The 22,320-nt window shown below is 37.1% G+C and overlaps 1 protein-coding gene across 3 annotated transcripts in view; it reads right to left on the reverse strand.

Annotated features, from left to right (window-relative positions):
- Positions 1–22,320, reverse strand: part of LOC117995052 (cytotoxic granule associated RNA binding protein TIA1) — a 122,390-nt gene that overhangs the window by 67,357 nt on the left and 32,713 nt on the right. For 2 of the 3 annotated variants that reach the window (XM_034983040.2, XM_069508423.1), the window contains exon 2: positions 3,642–4,179. In XM_034983040.2, coding sequence (XP_034838931.1) covers positions 3,642–3,843 — 202 coding nt within the window. In that variant the 5' untranslated portion in view covers positions 3,844–4,179. Of the gene's footprint in view, positions 1–3,641; positions 4,180–14,211; positions 14,251–22,320 lie in introns of all 3 variants that reach the window. The other variant, XM_069508422.1, reaches the window with a different exon arrangement.

Consider the following 22,320-nt stretch of genomic DNA (forward strand, 5'->3'; position numbering starts at 1 on the left):
ATTTCACCGCTCATCTGGTGACAGAAGGGCTGGCTCATTTTTTGCGCAACGGATCAGCCTGGCTGTCCAGCGCGGAAATGCAGCCAGTATTCTTGGCACCATTCCAAGCGGGCATGATTTGTATAGTAATTAGATAAGGCTAGCTTTAAGTTTTATTGTAATATTTTCTTTAAAAAAACCGGCCAAGTGCGAGTCAGGGTCGCGCAATGAGGGTTCCGAACTACAGTCGTATTTTGTCGACATTTTGCACGATAATTCAAAAACTATGATGCATAAAAATAAATAAAAATCTGTTTTAGAATGTACCTACAGGTGAAGATCTTTGAAAGTTGAAAATACTAATTATTAGTTCATGACCACAATTTAATTTTTTTTGGGTGATCTAACCCTAAATTCACGGTTTTCAAATTTTTCCCCAAATGTCCGGTATAAGATCTACCTAACTGCCGAATTTCATGATTCTAGGTCAACGGGACCTGTACCCTGTAGGTTTCTTGACAGACAAACAGACAGACAACAAAGTGATCCTATAAGGGTTTCGTTTTTCCTTTTGAGGTACGGAACCCTAAAAAGGCATGATGTGGTTATTATTATTGGTAGACTGAAACTAGTTGCTTGATACAATACTTATTAATATTTCAGTATTCCTCAAAACCAAACTTAAAAGCTAATATTCAACAAAAACCAAACTACTCGCTTGCAAAACCGCACCCTACAGCAAATTCTATCTCTATAAATTACAGTGAAGTAAAACTGAGCGAACGATACTACGATAGAAGTTATATTAGTGCAGTGAACATAATAGTTCACGCCCTAATTGTTTTATCGATACTATTTATAACATAGCACCCACCCAAAATGCACCTCTCATCTTCCCAATATGCAAGTATGCAGCGGAGACATGTAGGTCAATTATGAAACCTGCATCAATCATTATTACTATCGCAATAGTTGAGACCAACCAATCAGATGTGATTGCGATCGCGACATTGCGGTAGAATGACAGCTAATGTCACGATCGCAATCACCTCTGATTGGTTTACGCTCGCTGACTATTGGCTACAATGCATTGTTGCAACGAGAATCGCACAAATTCAGCCAATCACAACAATTGAGATTGTAATAATGATTGATGCAAGTTTTACGAATTCGACTTACTGGACAATAAAATCTGCCGACATCGCATTGACGCTTTCGGGTTGTGGTGCTGGAGGATGCTTCGAATTTTTCGGAACGCACACTGAACCAATGCATTGAATGTTTAAAAATTCAATAGAGGCACACGTTTGACCATGAACACACCATGACGTGTCCTAAGGTAGGACGCGCTTGCCTGAAAGGTGCCTAATCTTGTTTTAATGATACCTGGGTTATAATTTTGGTAGGAAACATGGATATCGATATTGAAACAGCTAAAAATAATAGAATAGAATAGAATAGAATAGAATGTTTTTTTTATTCATGTAAACTTTTTAAAAGTGCTTATGAATATAACGAAAAAATTATAACGAAAAAGTCATGAGACATCTGTCTTCAGAGAATCCTTGATTATTTCAGAAACCTTTCCAGAACAGGGAAACAATCTTAAAAAGATTGACGAAAAGAGATATGCACTTTTTAAAAGCGCGAACGCGGAGTTTCTTATGGTTATTCATGGTGGGGCGTTCCATAGAATATAGAATAGAATAGAACAGAACAGAATACAATAGAATTTAGTGAAATGGACTAGAATAGAATAGAAAATATTTTTATTCAAATAAACTTTTACAAGTGCTTTTGAATCGTTAAAGTTTAATTTACCACTGGTTCATACCAGTGGTAGATCCACTAATGATTCTGAAGCACTTTATAGAAGTGTATTCGAATGAATTCTATTCTATTCTATAACTGTACCGTGGAAGAAGAAAGCTCCGCGCACGTTTACAAGCTCTAATAATTTCATCGATACTATTTATAACGTTCCGCCCACCCCTTTTTCATTTGCCTGACTTGCAAGATGAAACTTTAGAAATATTATGGTTTTAAACTTGGACAAAGTAAGTATCTATTTTAATATGACCCGGGCGCGTTTAGAACCCTCGTAGCTTTAGTTTTAGGCACGTATTATTTATCACCACTATATCATCTTAGAAATTAACAATTTTGACAATCAGTAGGTAATCGTAACATTTTACCTATTCTGAATAAATAATTTTAGTTTGAATCTGCAAATTCTAAAACTTGTGAGTTTCTTACTCACAGACAATGCAAAATTTAAACTCTTGATAAAAATTACCTGAGTACCTAATATAGACTGGATTTTGTTATCACTCTTTTGTGTTGCACAGTCGGTGAAAAATCAACGACCTTTTAGAAAAAGTGTGATCCCATTTACCTGGATAAATACGCACGGCTATAAAAAGTACATACTCGTATATTAGTATTATTATGTTTTTATTTTATGTTCATGACACATCCCTTAATATGTTGTGTTGATTTAAGACCACAATATTGTAGGAATATAAGGGGAATATTACTTTCATCTCCCATTACGTACACCATCTAATCAGAGGTTGGGGGTTCGATCCACGCATCTCTAACTTTTAGGAGTTATGTACGTTTTAAGTAATTAAATATCATTTGCTTTAACGGGGAAGGAAAACATCGCGAGGAAACCTGAATGCCTGAGAGGTCTCCGCAATTTTCTCAAAGGTGAGTGAAATCCGCACTTGGCCTATGAATATGGCCAAAACCCTTCTCATTCTGAGATGAGACCCGTGTTCTGTAGTGAGCCGGCCATGGGTTGATCATGATAATGATCATGATAGAACCTCAATAGCTCAATCGGTAAAGGAGTGGACTGAAAACCGAAAGGTCGACGGTTCAAACCCCGCCCGTTGCACTATTGTCGTACCTACTCCTAGCACAAGCTTGACGCTTAGTTGGAGAGGAAAGGGGAATATTAGTCATGTACATGGCTAATATTCTTTAAAAAAAATGATGATAATTACTTTTGTCCCACTTGCTCGTTTTTTTAAACCGTAAATCGGTGCGCAACGAAACACCACAACGAAATAATACACCAGTAATGTGCAACACGACAATAATAGAAATTGCTGGACAGTTTCAAACTGCTAATGACGTTCTTCAAGTATATACTAACATAAATAAGGTTTTTTTAGGTACACGTGATATAAATTATTATGAAGACGGAATGCTTATTTCCTTTTAAAAGTTTTAAAACAGCACATCTCGTTCTATTTTTATAAACTTTTGAAAAGAAATGCGCATTTGAATTGGCGCGAATGAAAATTAGTGTGGACATTTTCATAAGTTTAACACAATTTTTAAGATATAAATATAGCTAGTACCAGCTAGGCAAATAAATGAATCTTCTAATTACTAATAGGTGCCCTTCTTTCTTAGATTGCAAATATTGTCATAAACTCTGATCATAATCATCAAATAATTGTAATAGTGTTAATAATAATAATAATAATCACACACAAATCACAATCAATCTTGTACACGGGCGTGAGAGTAGATATATGTACATATATATGAATAATAATCAAAATAAAACACACATAATACATCCTGTAAAAATACATCACCTAATAAAATTATACAAAAGTTTGGGGCAAAACGAGAAAATCACTTACCGAGTTTGTTGTTGTTCCCGTGCGGATGTTGATGATGGTGCTGTTGTGGCGGCTGTTGTTGTATTTGTGGCATCAACGCTGGATGGGGCAGTTGCAGTAATTTGGGCTCGAGCTTTGTTGCCGCGGCCACCGGTATTGGCCCCGCGTTCGTCATCGTTGTCATAGTCGCGGCAGGCATCATTAAAGTGGACATGGTTAACATTTTGAACGCTCCCAATCCTTACTTAACACTTATACCGTCGCCATTGTTTCACAGATTTGGGGACACTTGAGAATTTTTTGGGGACAATCCAGAAAACTCTTGGGGCAAATTCCGAGTCACTTATATTCTTGTTATTTTGGTGTAAATATTTTATCTAGTTTTGTTTAAAATCACATAATATTTTTTTTTGTTTTTCGTATTCACTAAATCACTGGTTTTGTTTTATTATTATTTAAGTATTATTTTATTTTATTTATTTAATAATATATTTAAAATATATTTGTTTTTATATTATTCTAAGTTTCTATTTCATTCAATCTAATCTATAAATGGCGTCTGTGGAAAACAAAAATTTTTTTTAGATTTTTGGATATTTCAATATTGTAAGGTTAGCTGTACACCAAATATGCGATGCGATTCTAAGATAGCTGAGTTATAGAGCATAGTAGAAGGCACGCAAAGACGGTGGTGATCAAAAATACACGAAACTGGAGAAACGATTTAATAATTCCAACCTTATTGGTTGGAATTATTGTAAGTATATAACTAAGAATACTATGTCCAGAAGTGAATGTCTGCTTTTCCGAGGGCTCATCACCACGTAAGTTCCTTTAAATAAACAAAATATACAGATGTGTAATTAATGCTATGTCTAGCATCGTATCACATCGCAACATCAATGTACAACAAGCCTTAACACATTTCATAATAGGAACGTTAGTGGAATATTATTTATTATTATTATTATTCATTTCAGTTCTGGATTGTGCTCTTTTCATATCTTCTTCGAGATTAAATGGAAAGATATAAATATTATAAGGAAGGTAAATAGCAGCTATTTTATCATCATCATCATCAGAATATTTGCGTCCACAGTTGGACATAGTTATTAATGTTATATATTATATATCATTGCATCGCATCGTATCGCATCGCAACATCAATGTACAACCAGCTTTAACACATTTCATATTAATAGGAACGCTAATGTAATTTTTTTTTTTTTACTTCTGTTCTGGATTGTGGTCTTTTCATATCTTTTTCGAGATCAAATGGAAAGATAAAAGGAATTAAAAAAAAGCACAAAAAACGAAATGTAAAGGTGAAATAACAGCCAATTTATTTTGGCCCGCAGCAAGCGATCTTTTAATTAGCAAAATAATTATTTTTTTCATCTTTTTTTGTAATATCGTTTCGTATGTAGCAATTTTTTTTCTTTACAAGCCGATGATGGTTTGTTATTTTTTAGGGTTTCGTACCTTTTTATTTATTTACTAGCTTATGCTCGCGACTTCGTCCGCGTGGACTACACAAATTTAAAACCCTTATTTCACCCCCTTAGGGGTTGAATTTTCAGAAATCCTTTCTTAGCGGATGCCTGCGTCATAATAGCTATCTGCATGCCAAATTTCAGCCCGATCCGTCTAGTAGTTTGAGCTGTGCGTTGATAGATCAGTCAGTCAGTCAGTCAGTCACCTTTTCATTTTATATATTAAGATTTATTTATTCAGATACAAGTTAGCCCTTGACTGCAATCTCATCTGGTGGTAAGTGATGATGCAGACCGTCTTAGTCTTAGTGTGGAACCCCAAAAAGTATAGGTTCTGTAGGTAGTTATACCTATTAGTCTAGTAAGTACCTAAGTCAGTAAATGCATTAGAGCTAGAACACGCGGCGCGACTCAGAACACCACTCTTGGTAATTTATAGCCCGCTGTTCTCACACTGGGCTGTGACATACAGATGCTATGTAGCTTTTCTTTTATATACAGGGTGTAACCAGAACGCTAGCAAAAACTTTGCGTTATTATTATCCATAATAATAATGCGAAAGTGTGTCTGTCTATCTGTGTGGTACAGACTTAGCTAACATCCCGGGGAAGGACATATGACTACTTTTTATCCCGGAAAATCAAAGAGTTCCCACGGGATTTTCAAAAACCTAATTCACGCGGACGGAGTCGCGGGCATCCTCTAGTACTACGTAAACCTAATCCAATACCTACCAATAATTTAGTATTTTTCAAACCCGCAATGTATAGCGTGCAAAACTCGGGTCAATGCCCCGCCTACACCCTTCTCTTGTCCCGATTTCGTTTTTAATTTTTTTAAGGCTTCCGTATTTCAAAAGGAAAAAGGAACCCTCATAGGACCAGTTCGTTAGATAGAGTAGGTACTTCCCGTTGACCTAGACTCATGAAATTTGGTAGATAGGTAGGGTCTTATAGCTTTAAAGGAATAAATCCGAAAACCGTATAGCGACAATAGAAATACATCTAAATATAAAAAAGGAAAAGGTGACTGACTGACTGACTGACTGATCTCTCAACGCACAGCTCAAACTACTGGACGGACCGGGCTGAAATTTGGCATGCAGATAGCTATTATGACGTAAGCATCCGCTAAGAAAGGATTTTTGAAAATTCAACTCCTAAGGGGGTGAAATAGGGTTTTATGTCTAGTCCACGCGGGGTATCATATGAAAGGTCTTCACATGTACATTCTAAAACAGATTTTTATTTATTTTTATGCATCGTAGTTTTTGAATTACCGTGCAAAATGCTTCCCAATATATATATACAATAATATAATTTTTGTACGACAAAACATTCACAGTTACAAAAAAATCAGTGATCTCCATGATAGGCAAACTAGAAACAAAAATAAGCTAGCTACTCCTGCGCTCCGCCTCTGGAAGGTGCGAAAGTCATTTGTGGGAATGAGTGTAATCTATATATATAAAAGGAAAAGGTGACTGACTGACTGACTGACTGACTGAATGACTGACTGACTGACTGACTGATCTATCAACGCACAGCTCAAACTACTGTACGGATCGGGCTGAAATTTGGCGTGCAGATAGCTATTATGACGTAGGCATCCGCTAAGAAAGGATTTTTGAAAATTCAACTTCTAAGGGGGTGAAATAGGGTTTTGAAATTTTGTAGTCCACGCGGACGAAGTCGCGAGCATAAGCTAGTATTTTATAATAAAATTCCACAAGCAATTTTAGACTTGCCTTTACACAAGTTTAAAAAATGTGTTAAAAGTATGCTCCTAAAAAAAGCATATTATACAGTCGCAGACTATGTAAACGATAAAAAAGCTTGGATTTGACTCGCTCCAGCAATGCACGGGGCTGCAATGGCTTGTATAGTACGGTATAATAACATTGTAAATTGAAAAATTAAAAAGAGCAACCGCCGAGTTTCTTGCTGGTTCTTCTCGGTAGGAACGGCATTCCGAACCAGTGGTAAATTAAACCTGACTATTCATAAGCACTTTTAAAAAGTTTACATGAATAAAAAAAACATTCTATTCTTTTCTATTCTATTCTAATGTCAAAAAATACGACTGTGGTACGGAACCCTCATTGCGCGAGCCTGACTTGCACTTGGCCGGTTTATATATTTAGATATTCCTTGAAGTACGAGGATGGTTCTTACGGAGAGAAACATTTAAAAAATTTGAATCGACTGTTAGGCGGAACGAATTTCGTTCGGCGGCAGCTATAGTTTACCATAATATTGTGTTAGGGCAAGTTTATATTGATCGAATTTCCACTTAACTGCAACCGCCCAGTGTGATTAGGGCCTAACCAAGATGGCGGCGGTATTCAGTAATTTAACTTAATGTTGGTACGAGTAACATATTAACGTTTTAATGTTGTATAGAATGCATTAAGTACCGACCGCAAAAAAATACTCATTTAGTAAATTTTAATCATAATTTATTCCTAGTATTTTTATAGTTTTTATAGTGTTTTACTTACACTTCGAGGAAATTTCTAAATAATCCATACTAATATTATAAATGCGAAAGTGTGTCTGTCTGTCTGTCTGCTAGCTTTTCACGACCCAACGGTTAAACCGATTCTGATGAAATTTGGTACAGATATAGCTTGCATCCCGGGGAAGGATATAGGCTACTTTTTATCCCGGAAAATCAAAGAGTTCCCACGGGATTTTTAAAAACCTAAATCCACGAGTTCGAAGTCAGACAGATAAACAGACACACTTTCGAGTTTATAATATTAGTGTGGATTTTGAATAAATTATTCGACTTTGACTATGAATAAAGAATTGTACTTGTATTGTTCTGCAATACAGGGTTTTCCTAGGGTAGGAAACTTGTTTCTTGTGTCTAAATTCTAAATTCTAAATTCAAAATAAATTATTCTTATTCTTATTCTTATTGTATTGCATAAAATGATGGTAAACACTTTTAGGGAATGTTTTTGCGGACGGTACTTGATGTCTTGTTGCGTAAAAAGGGTGAAATGTGTCCCATTTGCACATATTTGGCGAAATTCGGTCTCACACCAGCTTAGGGGGGACTACGGCGATATGCTTGTGTCAACGCTACTTACTTATAATAAAGTACTTTTAGAGTTCCGTATCAGTAGCTTTTCAGGAGGTCGAGGGTTCGATCCCGGGCACGCACTAACTTTTTGCAGTTTTATTGTGTTTTTAATCGACTTCCAAAAAGAGCCTCAATAGCTCAACGGTTAAAGGAGCGGACTGAAATCCGAAAATTCGCCGGTTCAAACCCCACCCGGTGCACTATATTGTCGTACCTACTCCTAGGACAAGCTTTACGCTTAGTTGGAGAGGGGAAAGGGGAATATTAATAATAAACTTATATTCTTATTAAAAAAAAGCCGGTCAAGTGCGAGTCAGCGAGAGGGTTCCGTACTACAGTCTTATTTTTTTGAAATTCTGCACGATAATTCAAAAAATATGATGCATAAAAATAAATAAAAATCTGTTTTAGAATGTACAGGTGAAGACCTTTCATATGATATCCCACTTGATATAGTTATCTTACTTCGAAAATTGCAAACACTAATTATTTGTTCATGACATGACCACCATTTAATTTTTTTGTGTGACCTAACCACAAATTGTCCTGTCTGTCCGTCCGTCTGTCTGTCTGTCTGTCTGTCTGTCTGTCTGTCTGTCTGTCTGTATGTCTGTCTGTCTGTCTGTCTGTCTGTCTGTCTGTCTGTCTGTCTGTCTGTCTGTCTGAAAAGAAACCTACAGGGTATTTCCCGTTGATCTAAAATCATGCAATTTGGCAGGTAGGTAGATCTTATAGCTGACATTTGGGGAAAAATCTGAAAACCGTGAATTTAGGGTTAGATCACACAAAAAAAATTAAATTGTGGTCATGACCTAATAATTAGTATTTTCAACTTTCGAAGTGAGTGACTATATCAATTAGTGGGGTATCATATGAAAGGTCTTCACCTGTATTCTAAAACAGATTTTCATTTATTTTTATGCATCATAGTTTTTGAATTATCGTGCAAAATGTCGAAAAAATACAGCAGTACGGAACCCTCATTGCGCGAGCCTGACTCGCACTTGGCCTGTTTTTATATCAAGCTCGTCCGACTTCAAACATACATACACGCGTAGAAACAAAAAATATTTTTTACTTTGTAGGTGGTTTTGGAAGTTTTTTTCAATATTTTTCTGTTGCGTGTTCTCAAAGGTGTATGAAGTCTGTCAGGCTTCATACACTGGGCTGTACGGGCAGCGACGCGCGCCGCACGCAGTCTCAACCGCGACGCGTGCGCGAACTGAGTCCCTGTGAAAAAGGATCCCGAATGGGTTCGAAACTAGTCGGGCTAGCGTCGACTAAACACGTGAGTGAAGCCTGGTGTGAGATACATATAATGGAAAGCACTCACGATAGTTAAAACGCTAAAATACACACTTTTTGTTTCATTGTATAACGATTCTGAGTTCCGTGGTACGGAACCTTTGTCAGGAAAAGCGTTATGCGTTAAATGGAGCGTAAGAAAGGACGGATCCTTTGACCTGGTTTATTTCTCGTCTATTTTTAATATCTTGGGTATAAATCGTTATTTTTGAAAATAATACAGGGTGTAACCAGAACGCTAGCAAAAACGAAAGACACGACGGACAGACGAACAGACAAACCGACAACAAAGTGATCCTATAAGGGTTCCGTTTTTCCTTTTGAGGTACGGAACCCTAACGACGGACTTTCATACAAATTTTCATCCCCATTTAGGATTTTTTGAAATTCCACTCTCAATGGATACCTACTCTTAACAAAGAACACATCCTCCAAATTTCATGTCTCTAGGATCAGCGGTTTAGGCTGTGCGTTGAAAAATAAGTCAGTCAGTCAGTACTTATAGCTGATGCCCGCGACTTCGTCCGCGTGGAAATAGGTTTCCCAAAATCCCGTGGGAACTCTTTGATTTTCCGGGATAAAAACCTATGTCACTATCCAGGTCTTTATCTATACCCATGCCAAAAATCACGTCAATCCGTTGCACCGTTGCGACGTGATTGAAGGACAAACCAATAAACTAACAAACCAACAAACCAATAAACCAACAAACAAACACACTTTCGCATTTATAATAAGGGTTTTTAAAAAAATAAGGGTTTTTAAAAAATACTAAGGGTTTAAAAAAAATTACTGACTAGCTTATACTCGTCCGCGTGGACTACATTTCACCCCCTTAGGGGATGAATTTTCAAAAATCCTTTCTTAACGGATGCCTACGTCATAATAGCTATCTGCATCCCAAATTTCGGCCCGATCAATCCAGTAGTTTGAGCTCTACGTTGATAGATCAGTTTGTCAGTCCGTCCTTTTCCTTTTAGTAATTTAAAACTTAATTGAAGGCGACACAACATCTAAACACTTTATTTTAAGTATATACCCCACTTGAAAAAGGTGTTAAATAATATCATATACAAACTAAATTATGTCGGTCCGTCCGTCGGTCCCCTAAAGTGTTTATATTGGAAAATTTCATTAGCGAACCCTGTCCGAATTACTAATTTAAGTTAGGCTAGGGGTGTGCTTGCTTTCATGTCGATAAATTGAATGTAAAATATATTTTTAACGATAGGACATTTTTTTTAAAATAAAAATAGCGAGATAAAGATCAGGCGGGTCACCTGATTGTAAGTGATTACCGCCGCCCATGCACATTTTCAGTACCAGAGGAACCATCAATGCGTTGCCGGCCTTTCAGGAATTTGTTGTTGCCCCTTGAATAAGCCCATGTTGTACAGTACGCGACAGAAAGTAATGTACATCGGCCTTTGGAATGAGATTTCGGCTTTGTAGAGCGTTGTCTCTGTCACTTATACCTATACTAGCGACCCGCCCCGGCTTCGCATGGGTGCAACGTAGATACTAATGTGGTGTCAATGAGGTGTCATTGCCTCGGAAACTCTCAAATGAGAGGATTTTTTTCCGACCTACTTCACATTATTTCAATTTCTCTAGGGATCTCTAATTTTTTGAGAATTAAACTATAGCTATAAACCTTCCTCTTGAATCACTCTATTGGTGAAAACCGCATTAAAATCCGTTACGTAGTTTAAAAGATCTACGCGTTCATACATACATACAGACGCGGGAAGCGACTTTATTTTATACTATGTAGAGATGACGTTTTGTCGGTCTCAACAACTGAGACAATGCTCTACAAATCTGCTATCTCCTTCTAAAGGTCGATGTACATTACTTGACACCTAACCTCACGAAAACCCCTACTTTCCAAATTTCAAAGTAATTAATATCAATAATTAAAACTGTCCCATACAAACTTCCATCCCCTATTTTACCACTCTTATGGACGAATTTTCCAAAAATCCTGAATCACGTATTTCTTAATTTTGTGAGCGAAAACCCAAATACCAATTTTCATACAAATAACTTGAAAAATGACGGACTTTCATACAAACTTCCATACACACTTAGGGGTGGAATTTCGAAAAATACTTTCTTAGTGGATACCTACTCTTTACATAGAATAGACTCTCCAAATTTCATGTCTGTAGGCCCAGCGGTTTAGGCTGTGCGTTGATATATAGTCAGTCAGTCAGTCAGGACTTTGAATTTTATATATACAGATAATAATATATGCTTAATGTTATAAATACGAAAGTGTCTTTATTTGTTGGTTTGTCCTTCAATCGCGCCGCAACGTGATTGAAGTGGGTAAAACAGGGGTTTGAAATTTGTGTGGTCCACGCGGACGAAGTCGCGGGAATAAACTAGTAGTATAATATAGATTAAGCTTTTAGTTCCTTGTGTAGACTTTTTATTTTCATCTTAAATCTCAAAGCAAACAGTTAAGCACAAAAGAACAAAAAGACTTTTGTGGTATAAAAGGTTTTATTTGTCTTACAGAGAGACAAACATTATACAAACATTATATTTTTTCTGGATCTTCTCCATTTCACGAGGTTTTATTTTATATAAAGTGGGTTATTTAAGTTTAAGTTAGTTAGTTGTACATACTAAAAAGTTTGAAATAATTAGTATAAATAATAATTTAAGTTAACTTAGCTATCGCAATAGGTTAGCTTGTAACGAAAGTTCTAAGTTGTCTAATAAAATAAATAAATAAATAAAAAAGTTTTTCTATAAAAAATACTGCTCAAATATTTTCGAAACGGTTCCCTGAATCGAAAAATGGTTTTCACGCGCCCGCAATGTTCGTGAAATACCTGTTCAATGATATCCTACACCACGAAGTAGACGAGAAAAAAATTCAAACATACTTTACGTATAGAGGAGGCACCTATCCTAAAAATGGGGTTTTTTCAAGAAGCGGACCAACAAATTCCGTAAAGGCCGGCAACGCATCGGCAGTTCCTCTGGTGCTCCAAATGTTCATGGGCGGCGGTAATCACTTAACATCAGGTGACCCGCCTGCTCATTGCTCGCTATCTCTATTAAAATCTCTGTGTATGTAGTCTAATTTATAATAATATAATATACCTAGAACCATTTTCGGCTGCCGCACCAACCCGTGCTTTCGTGATTCCTTTCGTCAAAGGTTGCCTGGAAGAGATCGCTTTAGCGATAAGGCCGCCTTTGCATGCTACAGCTATTAGATTAAGATCCTGTATTGTGTTTTTTCAATGTTTACTTTGTGTTGTGTGCAATAAAGTGTAAAATAAATTAATAAAATAAAAATAAATAAATAAAATAATATATTAATTACGCAGATAAAATACCACTTTCTCTGCGTAATTAATATATACATCCGTGCGAAATAACAGTTTTCTAGTATGTAGGTACCTACTAATAATTTCTGAGTTAAGCCACACACGGACCTGCAGACAGAAACTATAAGGGTTCCTTATTCATTACAGAACCCCAAAAATCTTAGATTAAAAAAAATACAATTAACTTAGACTTTATTTATCTCAAATCTCAAAGCAACAGTTAAGCACAAAAGAACAAATATCCTTTTGTGGTATAAAAGGTTTTATTTGTCTTACAGAGAGATTGTGCAAACATTATATTTTTTCTGAATCTTCTCCATTTCAGGAGGTTTCCTACAAAAATACTGCGCCATATATTTTTCCTAAAAAAATAGAGATATCTAAACATTTGAGTTTCGAGCGTGAAATGTACGTACATAATATTATAATAATTATTTTAAGTACATTATAATATAACTAGCTTATGCTCGCGACTTCGTCCGCGTGGGCTACACAAATTTCAAACCCCTATTTCACCCCCTTAAGGGTTGAATTTTCAAAAATCCTTTGTTAGCGGATGCCTACGTTATAATAGCTATCTGCATGCCAAATTTCAGCCCGATCCGTCCAGTAGTTTGAGCTGTGCGTTGATAGATCAGTCAGTCAGTCAGTCAGTCACCTTTTCCTTTAGATAAGAGCCGTGATAGCCTAGTGGTTAAGAGTCAAGATGTCCGCCTCTTACTCCGGAGATCGGGGGTACGACTCTGAGTACGCACCTCTAACTTTTCAGAGATATATTAATATTTTAAGAAATGTTCTTTGTAAAGAGTAAGTATCCACTAAAAAACGATATTATAGGGTTCCGTACCTCAAAAGGAAAAACGGAACCCTTATAAGATCACTTTGTTGTCTGTATGTCGGTCTGTTAAGAAACCTTACAGGGTACTTCCCGTTGACTTAGAACCATGAAATTTGGCAGGTAGGTAGATCTTATAGCAGACATAAGGGGGAAAATCTGAAAACCGTTAACTTAGGGTAACATCACACAAAAAAAATTAAATTGTGGTCATGAATTAATAATTAGTATTTTCAATTTACGAAGTAAGATAACTATATCAAGTGGGGTATCATATGAAAGGGCTACACCTGTACATTCTAAAACAGATTTTTATTTATTTTTATGCATCATAGTTTTTGAATTATCGTGCAAAATGTCGAAACATAGGACTGTAGTACGGAACCGTCGTTGCGCGAGCCGGACTCGCACTTGGCCGGTTTTTTAAGTATTTATGTCAATATCGTTTTGGTTTAAAAATGGTAAGAAATGCAGGCATAGTACCTACTTAAATGTTCATAATTACAATTATTTATCACACCTGATATATCCTTGTTCAGTTTCGCACTGATAGGGCCATCTGTAACAAAGAAATTGAATAATAATCATTGACTTATATAACTTCGTAAGGACAGGGCCATTGAACAAGCAAAATGGCACCGATTCATTAGTGCGAAAATGTTTATTTAGCACCAATGCAACCTCAGTGACGTCTGGATTTCAAACGGGTCGTTCATTAGTATCTAAGAGGTGGCGCTGATTTATTTGGTTCCAAAACCGTGAAAAATTTTGTTCGCTTGGGCATATCTTGTCATTTAATATCGATGATTATAATTAATAGTTAAAATTAATTTAAAACTAATATAAGCTTAGGTATACAGGTTAGCCGTCAGATTATACCCTTATTTAAATGCGAAAGTGTGTTTGTTTATTGGTTTGTTGGTTTGTCCTTCAATCACGTCGCAACGGTGCAACTGATTGACGTGATTTTATTTTGCATGGGTATAGATAAAGACCTGGAAAGTGACATAGGCTACTTTTTATCCCGGAAAATCAAAGAGTTCCCACGGGATTTTTAAAAATCTAATCCCACGCGGATGAAGTCGCGGGCATCACCTAGTTGTATTATAGTTTTAAGGCATCCAGATAGCTATTATGACGTAGGCATCCGCTAAGAAAAGAATTTTTGAAAATTCAACCCCTAAAAGTTACCCTCTTAGGTTGAAATTTGTGTGTCCACGCAGACTAAGTCGCGAGCATAAGATAGTTTTCGGATAAGACTATATTTTACGTAGGTGAAATCGGCCCTCAGTCGCGTATTGGTTCCATTGACATTTAACATTTCGTTACGGAACCCTAAAAAAGCCCACCTATACGAAGCCGGGCGATTCAACTAGTAGGTAAATTTTAATACAAGAACTGTAGTGCATGAATTGCTAGCGTAACTAACAAAGGAACATGCACCACGCATGCGCGGGTGAGAGAGGGACAGCCGACCGGTCGAAGCTCATTGACTGAAGCGTGCGAGAGAGAGACGGATATAGTCATAAATTTCAAAACATGTAGTAATTAGGAAAAGGAAATTTTCACTCGGTACTAGATTTTTTTAAGTGTGTTAAGTGATTATCTGTGCTTAAGCTGTGATAGCCTAGTGGTTAGGACGTCCGCCTCCTAATCGGAGGTCGGGAGTTCGATCCCGGGCACGCACCTCCAACTTTTCGGAGTTATGTGCGTTTTTTTAATAATTAAATATCACTTGCTTTAACGGTGAAGGAAAACATCGTGAGGTAACCTGCATGTCTGAGAGTTGTCCATAAAGTTCCCAAAGGTGTGTGAAGTCTACCAATCCGCACATGACCAGCGTGGTAGACTACGGCCAAACACCCTTATCTTAAATAAAAAACCGGCCAAGTGCGAGTCAGGCTCGCGCAATGAGGGTTCCGTACTACAGTCGTATTTTTTCGTCATTTTGCACGATAATTCAAAAACTATGATGCATAAAAATAAACAAAAATCTGTTTTAGAATGTACAGGTGAAGACCTTTCATATGATACCCCACTTGATATAGTCACTCACTTCGAAAGTTGAAAATACTAATTATTAGTTCATGACCGCAATTTAATTTTTTTTGTGTGATCTAACCCTAAATTCACGGTTTTCAGATTTTCCCCAAATGTCACCTATAAGGTCTACCTACCTGCCAAATTTCATGATTCTAGGTCAACGGGAAGTACCCTGTAGGTTCTTGACAGACAGACAGTCAACAAAGTGATCCTATAAGGGTTCCGTTTTTCCTTTTGAGTTACGGCACCCTAAAAATTGTGTGTTTCGGGTTTCTTTGAAAGTCCACCACCTTCAGCCAGTGTATTGTGTATCTAATTAGGATGAAGATTGTATATGTTGGCATATAATAGTGTCTCCGCGTATCTACTAAAGGTAAGCGGAACATTACCCGGACAAGCAATTACCCGCCCGGGTAACGTTAAGCCAACCAATCTTGGCCATTGGTGCAAACTGGCCAAGAGTACTCACAATGTTGGATCCAACATGGCTTATGAATCATGAATCGGTCGTATCTATATATATAAAATTCAAGACTGACAAAAAGTGACTGACTATAAAAGTCCTGACTGACTGACATATATATCAACGCACAGCCTAAACTACTGGTCCTAGAGACATGAAATTTTAAGGGTGTGTTCTTTGTAAAGGGTAGGTATCCACTAAGAAAGGATTTTTCGAAATTCCATCCCTAAGTGGGTTAAATAGGGGATGAAAGTTTGTATGAAAGTCCGTCGTTTTTCAAGTTATTTGCATGAAAATTGGTATTTGGGTATTCGGTCACTAATGAAGAAATACGAGTTCCAGGATTTTTGGAAATTCATCCCCCACCTCGATTTTCTAAATTCCACCCGAGCGAAGCCGGGGCGGGTCAGCTAGTACTATATAATGAGACAATAACATTACTTAGTATAATAAATAAATGATTATGATTATGATTATAATACTAGTTCACAGAATACATCTACTTACCAAGTTTCAACAGTATAGCTCTTATAGTTTCGGAAAAAAGTGGCTGTGACATACATACAGACAGACAGACAGACATAACGAATCTATAAGGGTTCCGTTTTTTGCCATTCGGCAACGGAACCCAAAAAATGAATCACTAAATGTGTTGCTGATCGCAAATCTCGAGAACAGCTGAACCGATTTCGCTAATTCTTTTTAGCTTGTAATATTTCTTGAAGTACGAGGATGGTTCTTACGGAGATAAATTTTTTTAACATTTGAATCGACTGTTAGGCGGAACGAAGTTCGCCAGGGCAGCTAGTCTAAAGATAGAAAAGGAAAAGGTGACTGACTAACTGACTGATCTATCAACGCACAGCTCAAACTATTGGACGGATCGGGCTGAAATTTGGCATGCAGATAGCTGTTATAACGAAGGCATCCGCTAAGAAAGGATTTTTTGAAAATTTTACCCTAAGGGGGTGAAATAGGGGTTCGAAATTTGTGTAGTCCACGCGGACGAAGTCGCGAGCATAAGCTAGTCTTTATTTTATTTTATTTTTATTTTTATTTTATTTGGGACAGTAAACAATTGCATATTAAAAGTTAAAACTAGGTACGACTTAAATCTAACAAAATTGATAAATATGTAATCCACTATACTATCCACAGCTTACTACAAACAACTAGGGCGACACAACATAAACAAACATATACAATACATACATATATATAATAATATAAAAATACAAACAAACGACTAGATAGTCCTTTATAAATCTTGTGTAAATACTCCCCTAATTAAATTATTACCAAATCCTATGGCTTAGCCAAACAAAGCTTACCCCATTTATCCAAAACCCCTAAATTAAACACCCCATATGTAATATTCATCATATCGCTACCTAACCCCATTAAAGATATTATTTAATTAGGTATTAATTAGTTATATTAGTTAGTCAAGTGTGAATAGGCATCTTCTAGGCAAGCGCGCTCCATCTTAGGCTGCACCATCACTTGCCATCAGATATGATTAGAGCCTCAATAGCTCAACCGGGAATGGAGTGGACTGAAAACCGAAAGGTCGACGGTTCAAACCCCGCCCGTTGCACTATTGTCGTACCTACTCCTAGCACAAGCTTGACGCTTAGTTAGAGAGGAAAGGGGAATATTAGTCATTTAACATGGCTAATATTCTTAAAAAAAAATGATTGCAGACAAGCGATCAATACCCATATTATAAATGCGAAAGTGTGTTTATTAGTTGGTTGGTTGGTTTGTCCTTGAATCACGTCACAACGGAGCAACGGATTAAAGTGATTTTTTGCATGGGTATATTAAGACCTGGAGCCTGGAGAGTGACATAGGCTATAGGCCGAATCAGGGAAAATCAAAAAGTTCCCAAGTGATTTTCAAAAACCTAAATCCACACGAACGAAGTCGCGGGTATCAGCTAGTAGTCTATAAATCGAAATCGAAAAATCACAAACAAACGTAACTTTAAAAAAAAATTAAAATGTGTTCATGTACAAAATAAATTAGTATTTTTAACTTTCAAAGTTAGATTAATATACCAAGTGGTGTATCATATGAAAGGGCTTCACCTGTACATTCTAAAACAGATTTTTATTTATTTTCAGGCATCATAGTTTTTGATTTACCATGCAAAATGTCGAAAAAATACGACTGTAATACGAAACCCTCGATGCGCGAGTCTAACTCGCACTTGGCCGGGTTTTTTTTGAACCTTTAGAATATGGAGAATGCTCAGGCATGCAGGTTTCCTCATAATGTTTTCCTCGTGTAAATACGTATTGTTACCAAATCTCATGGTTTAGCTAAACAAAGCGCACCCCTTATTGTCCGAGACCCCCTATATTAAACACCCCATATAATATTCATTATATCGCTACCTAACCCCATTAAAGATATTACGTTCTGAAACGCGCGCCAACAATTAAAAAAAATATTCGAAAAAAATAATTTCGTGACGGCATCGCGTGGTGGTTTCACGATTGTTTATGTATGTGTTACAGTGTTAGCTGTAAATAGCTTCACACTAGCTTTACTATAACTAGCTTTATAAAAGCTCTGTACAAGGTGAGCTTACGTAGGTAAAAGTGTCTGTGACGAGTTGTATTATTAATCTTTTAATAAAAACATTTTAAACACAACTGCCCTGCCAGAAAACGAACTAAAAAGCAGATTTTCACATTTAAAAATGGTGTGTGCCACCTTATTTTTTTTCAATAAACACACAGAAAGACAGACAAACAGACGACGAAGTGATCTTATAGGGGTTCCTTTTTAGGTACGCTACCCTAAAAAAAGTCTATGTCCGTCTCCAGGATTGCAACTCTCGCGCCTTCACTCCGTGTATTTAGTTTTTAAAAATCTCGTGGGAACTATGATTTTCCAAGATAAAAAGTCTCCTATGTCCTTCCTCGGGATGCAAGCTATCTCTGTACCGAATTTCGTTAAAATCGGTTAAACAGACGGGCCGTGACAAGCTGACAGATAGACAACCAGACAAACACACTTCCGCATTTATAATGTTAAGTGTGGAAGTTTGAATAAAGTAGTACTTACTTATATTTATATTTATATTTATATTTATATTTATATTTATATTTATATTTATATTTATATTTATATTTATATTTATATTTATATTTATATTTATAGTTATATTTATATTTATATTTATATTTATATTTATATTTATTTAGACAAAACGAAAAGTGAATAATTTACACCACACTTTTAGACCAAAGCACTAGATAAAAAGCCGAGACTGGTGTTGGCAGTTTGCAGCCCAAATAGACCGTAGTCTGTGCTAGGGCTGACAAAGTTCATCGACCTCATTCATACTAACTGATTGTACTTGGAATACCATGAAATGTTAAATTAGTTAAAGCGTAAGCATGTAAGTTAAGTATGTTTGAGTTGTTAGCTATTGTGCGAAACCAAGTTGCAATCATAGCAAGTAGTGGTAAACAAGGCCCGTATACGTATCGCGTGCTCTTATCAGTTAAAACAAACCCGTTGGGGAAATATGAAAATTAACGCCAGTTACTAGCGGATATGACTCTCTTATTGACCGACTTTGCAGACGACAGTTCTGCCTATAAAGCTATCAGAGAGCTATAGAGAGATATCATTATCCATACAACCACTACCCTTATTATAAATGAGAAAATGTGTTTGTTTGTTGGTTTGTCCTTCAATCACGTCGCAACGGACCAACGGATCGACGTAATTTTTGCATGGGTATAACTTAAGACCTGGAAAGGGACATAGGCTACTTTTTATCCCGGAAAATCAAAGAGTTCCCATGGGATTTTTAAAAATCTAAATCCATGCGTACGAAGTCACGGCTAGTATTATATAAAAGGTAAATGTGAATGACTGACTGACTGACTGACTAATCTATCAACGCACAGCTCAAACTACTGGACGGATCGGGCTGAAATTTGACATGCAAATATCTATTATGACGTAGGCATCCGTTAAGAAAGGATTTTTTTTAATTAAACCCCTAAGGGAGTGAAATAGGGGTTTGAAATTCGTGTAGTCCACGTGGACGAAGTCGCAAGCATAAGCTAGTATTATTATAAAAGCGAAAGTGGTGTTTGTTTGTTGGTTTGTCCTACAGTCACTTCGTAACAGAGCAAAGGATTGACGTGATTTTTGCATGGGTTTAGTTAAAGACCTAAGTAGAGACCTAAGACACATAGGCTACGTTTTATCCAGAAAAATCAAAGACTGCGTGCTAAATTTCAGCCTGATCCGAGGAGTAGCTGTGCGTTGATAGATCAGTCAGTCAGTCACCTTTTCCTTTTAATGTAGATACTGCGTAATAAGAGCTTTTTTTATGTAGACATGGATCTAAGGAAATTTGGGGAAAATCAGATGGCAACCCTGTTTTTCATACAAATAACCGAATACTGAAAAAAAAGCTGTGAGTTAGTGGTTAGGACTTTTAATCGGAGGTCGGGGGTTCGATTCCGGGCACACAACACACCTCTAAATTTTCGGAGTTATGTGCGTTTTAATTAATGAAATACCACTTGATATAACGGTGAAGATAAACATCGTGAGAAAAGCTGCATGCCTGAGAGTTCTCCATAATGTTCTCAAAGGTCTGTGAAGTCTACCAATCCGCACATGGCCAGCGTGGTAAACTATGGCCAAAACCCTTCTCACTCTGAGAGGAGACCCGTGCTCTGTAGTGAGCCGGTGATGGGTTGATCATGATGAACCGGAACCCTAAAAATAGTCCGACATCGTAAAATCAGCGGTCTTTTCAATTTGAATGGCAGAAATCCAAGCGGAATTTTTGGCAAGTTAAAAAGAGATAAAGTCTCCTCTTGACTCATACTTTATGATTTTAATTTAATCTTTTCAGTTTATATTCTGGTTAAAAGTTAATTTTTTAGCGAAGAGAAGAGCTAATTAGGTTATATCTAAAACTAGCTTATGCCTGCAACTTCGTCCGGGTGGACTACACAAAACCCCTATTTTAACCAAAGCGGTACGATTTAGCGTTCCGGTACGATGCCGTGTAGAAACCAAAGGGGTATGGGTTTAATAAAAACTGCCATACCCCTTCCAGATTAGCCCGCTTGCATCTTAGACTGCATCATCACTTACCACCAGGTGAGATTGCAGTCAAGGGCTAACTTGTATCTGAATATTAAGAAAACCGGCCAAGTGCGTGGCGGGCCACGCGCAGTGTAGGGTTCCGTAGTCACAATCATCGAAAAACAGCCACACATGCCAAATTACAGATTTCTAGCACTAATAGTCTCTAAGATTAACCGAGGACGGACGGACGGACGGACGGACATTGCGAAACTATAAGGGTTCCTTGTTTACTACGGAACCTTAAAAACCCCCCTTTTCAATTTTTTCGCCCCGCTGCGCTCTCCCGCACGTCCCCAGCGCTGTCCTGCACCGGGTCAGCGCGGGGGACTGCGCGGGTGTGTGGGGCGTTACCACCCCGATTGCCGATGATACACATTTTGATGTCTTCTAATGCTGGTAGAGAAGTTTCACTTCGAAAATGGATAAAAAATATCAAAGTGGTAACCCTAAAAATCCTGAAAAGCTTTCCTTGTAAAAGCGTGTCTAATGTAGTCTATATTTTATTTACTCGCCAGCGAATTACGAACGAGCCAGTGAAAAGAGCCAGTAGGTAATATTTTAGTATGAACCGAAAATTAAAATTTGTGAAAAATATGAAAAAATAAGCTTCTTAGCGTTTTTAATTTAACTTGTAAAGTAAAAATAAAGTACCTACGTGAGAGGTCAAGATGGTAATCGGGGTATGAGGCGCGGGTGTGCGGGGCGTCCCCACCCCGATTGCCATCTCGACTCGTCGCGTACTATTCACATTTTGATGTCTTCCAATGCTGGTAGAGAAGTTTCACTTCGGAAATGGATTGAAAACAAGTGGTAGTTAGTGGTAATGGTAAGTGATAACCCTATAAAAATCTAAAAAGCCTGCCTCGTAAAACCGTGTCTAATGTAGTCTATTTATTTACTCGCCAGCGAATTACGAACGAGCCAGTGAAAAGAGCCAGTAGGTAATATTTTAGTATGAAGAGAAAATTAAAATATGTGGAAAATATGAAA

This window comes from Maniola hyperantus, chromosome 28 (assembly GCF_902806685.2).
Source record: "Maniola hyperantus chromosome 28, iAphHyp1.2, whole genome shotgun sequence".
Classification (NCBI taxonomy): domain Eukaryota; kingdom Metazoa; phylum Arthropoda; class Insecta; order Lepidoptera; family Nymphalidae; genus Maniola; species Maniola hyperantus.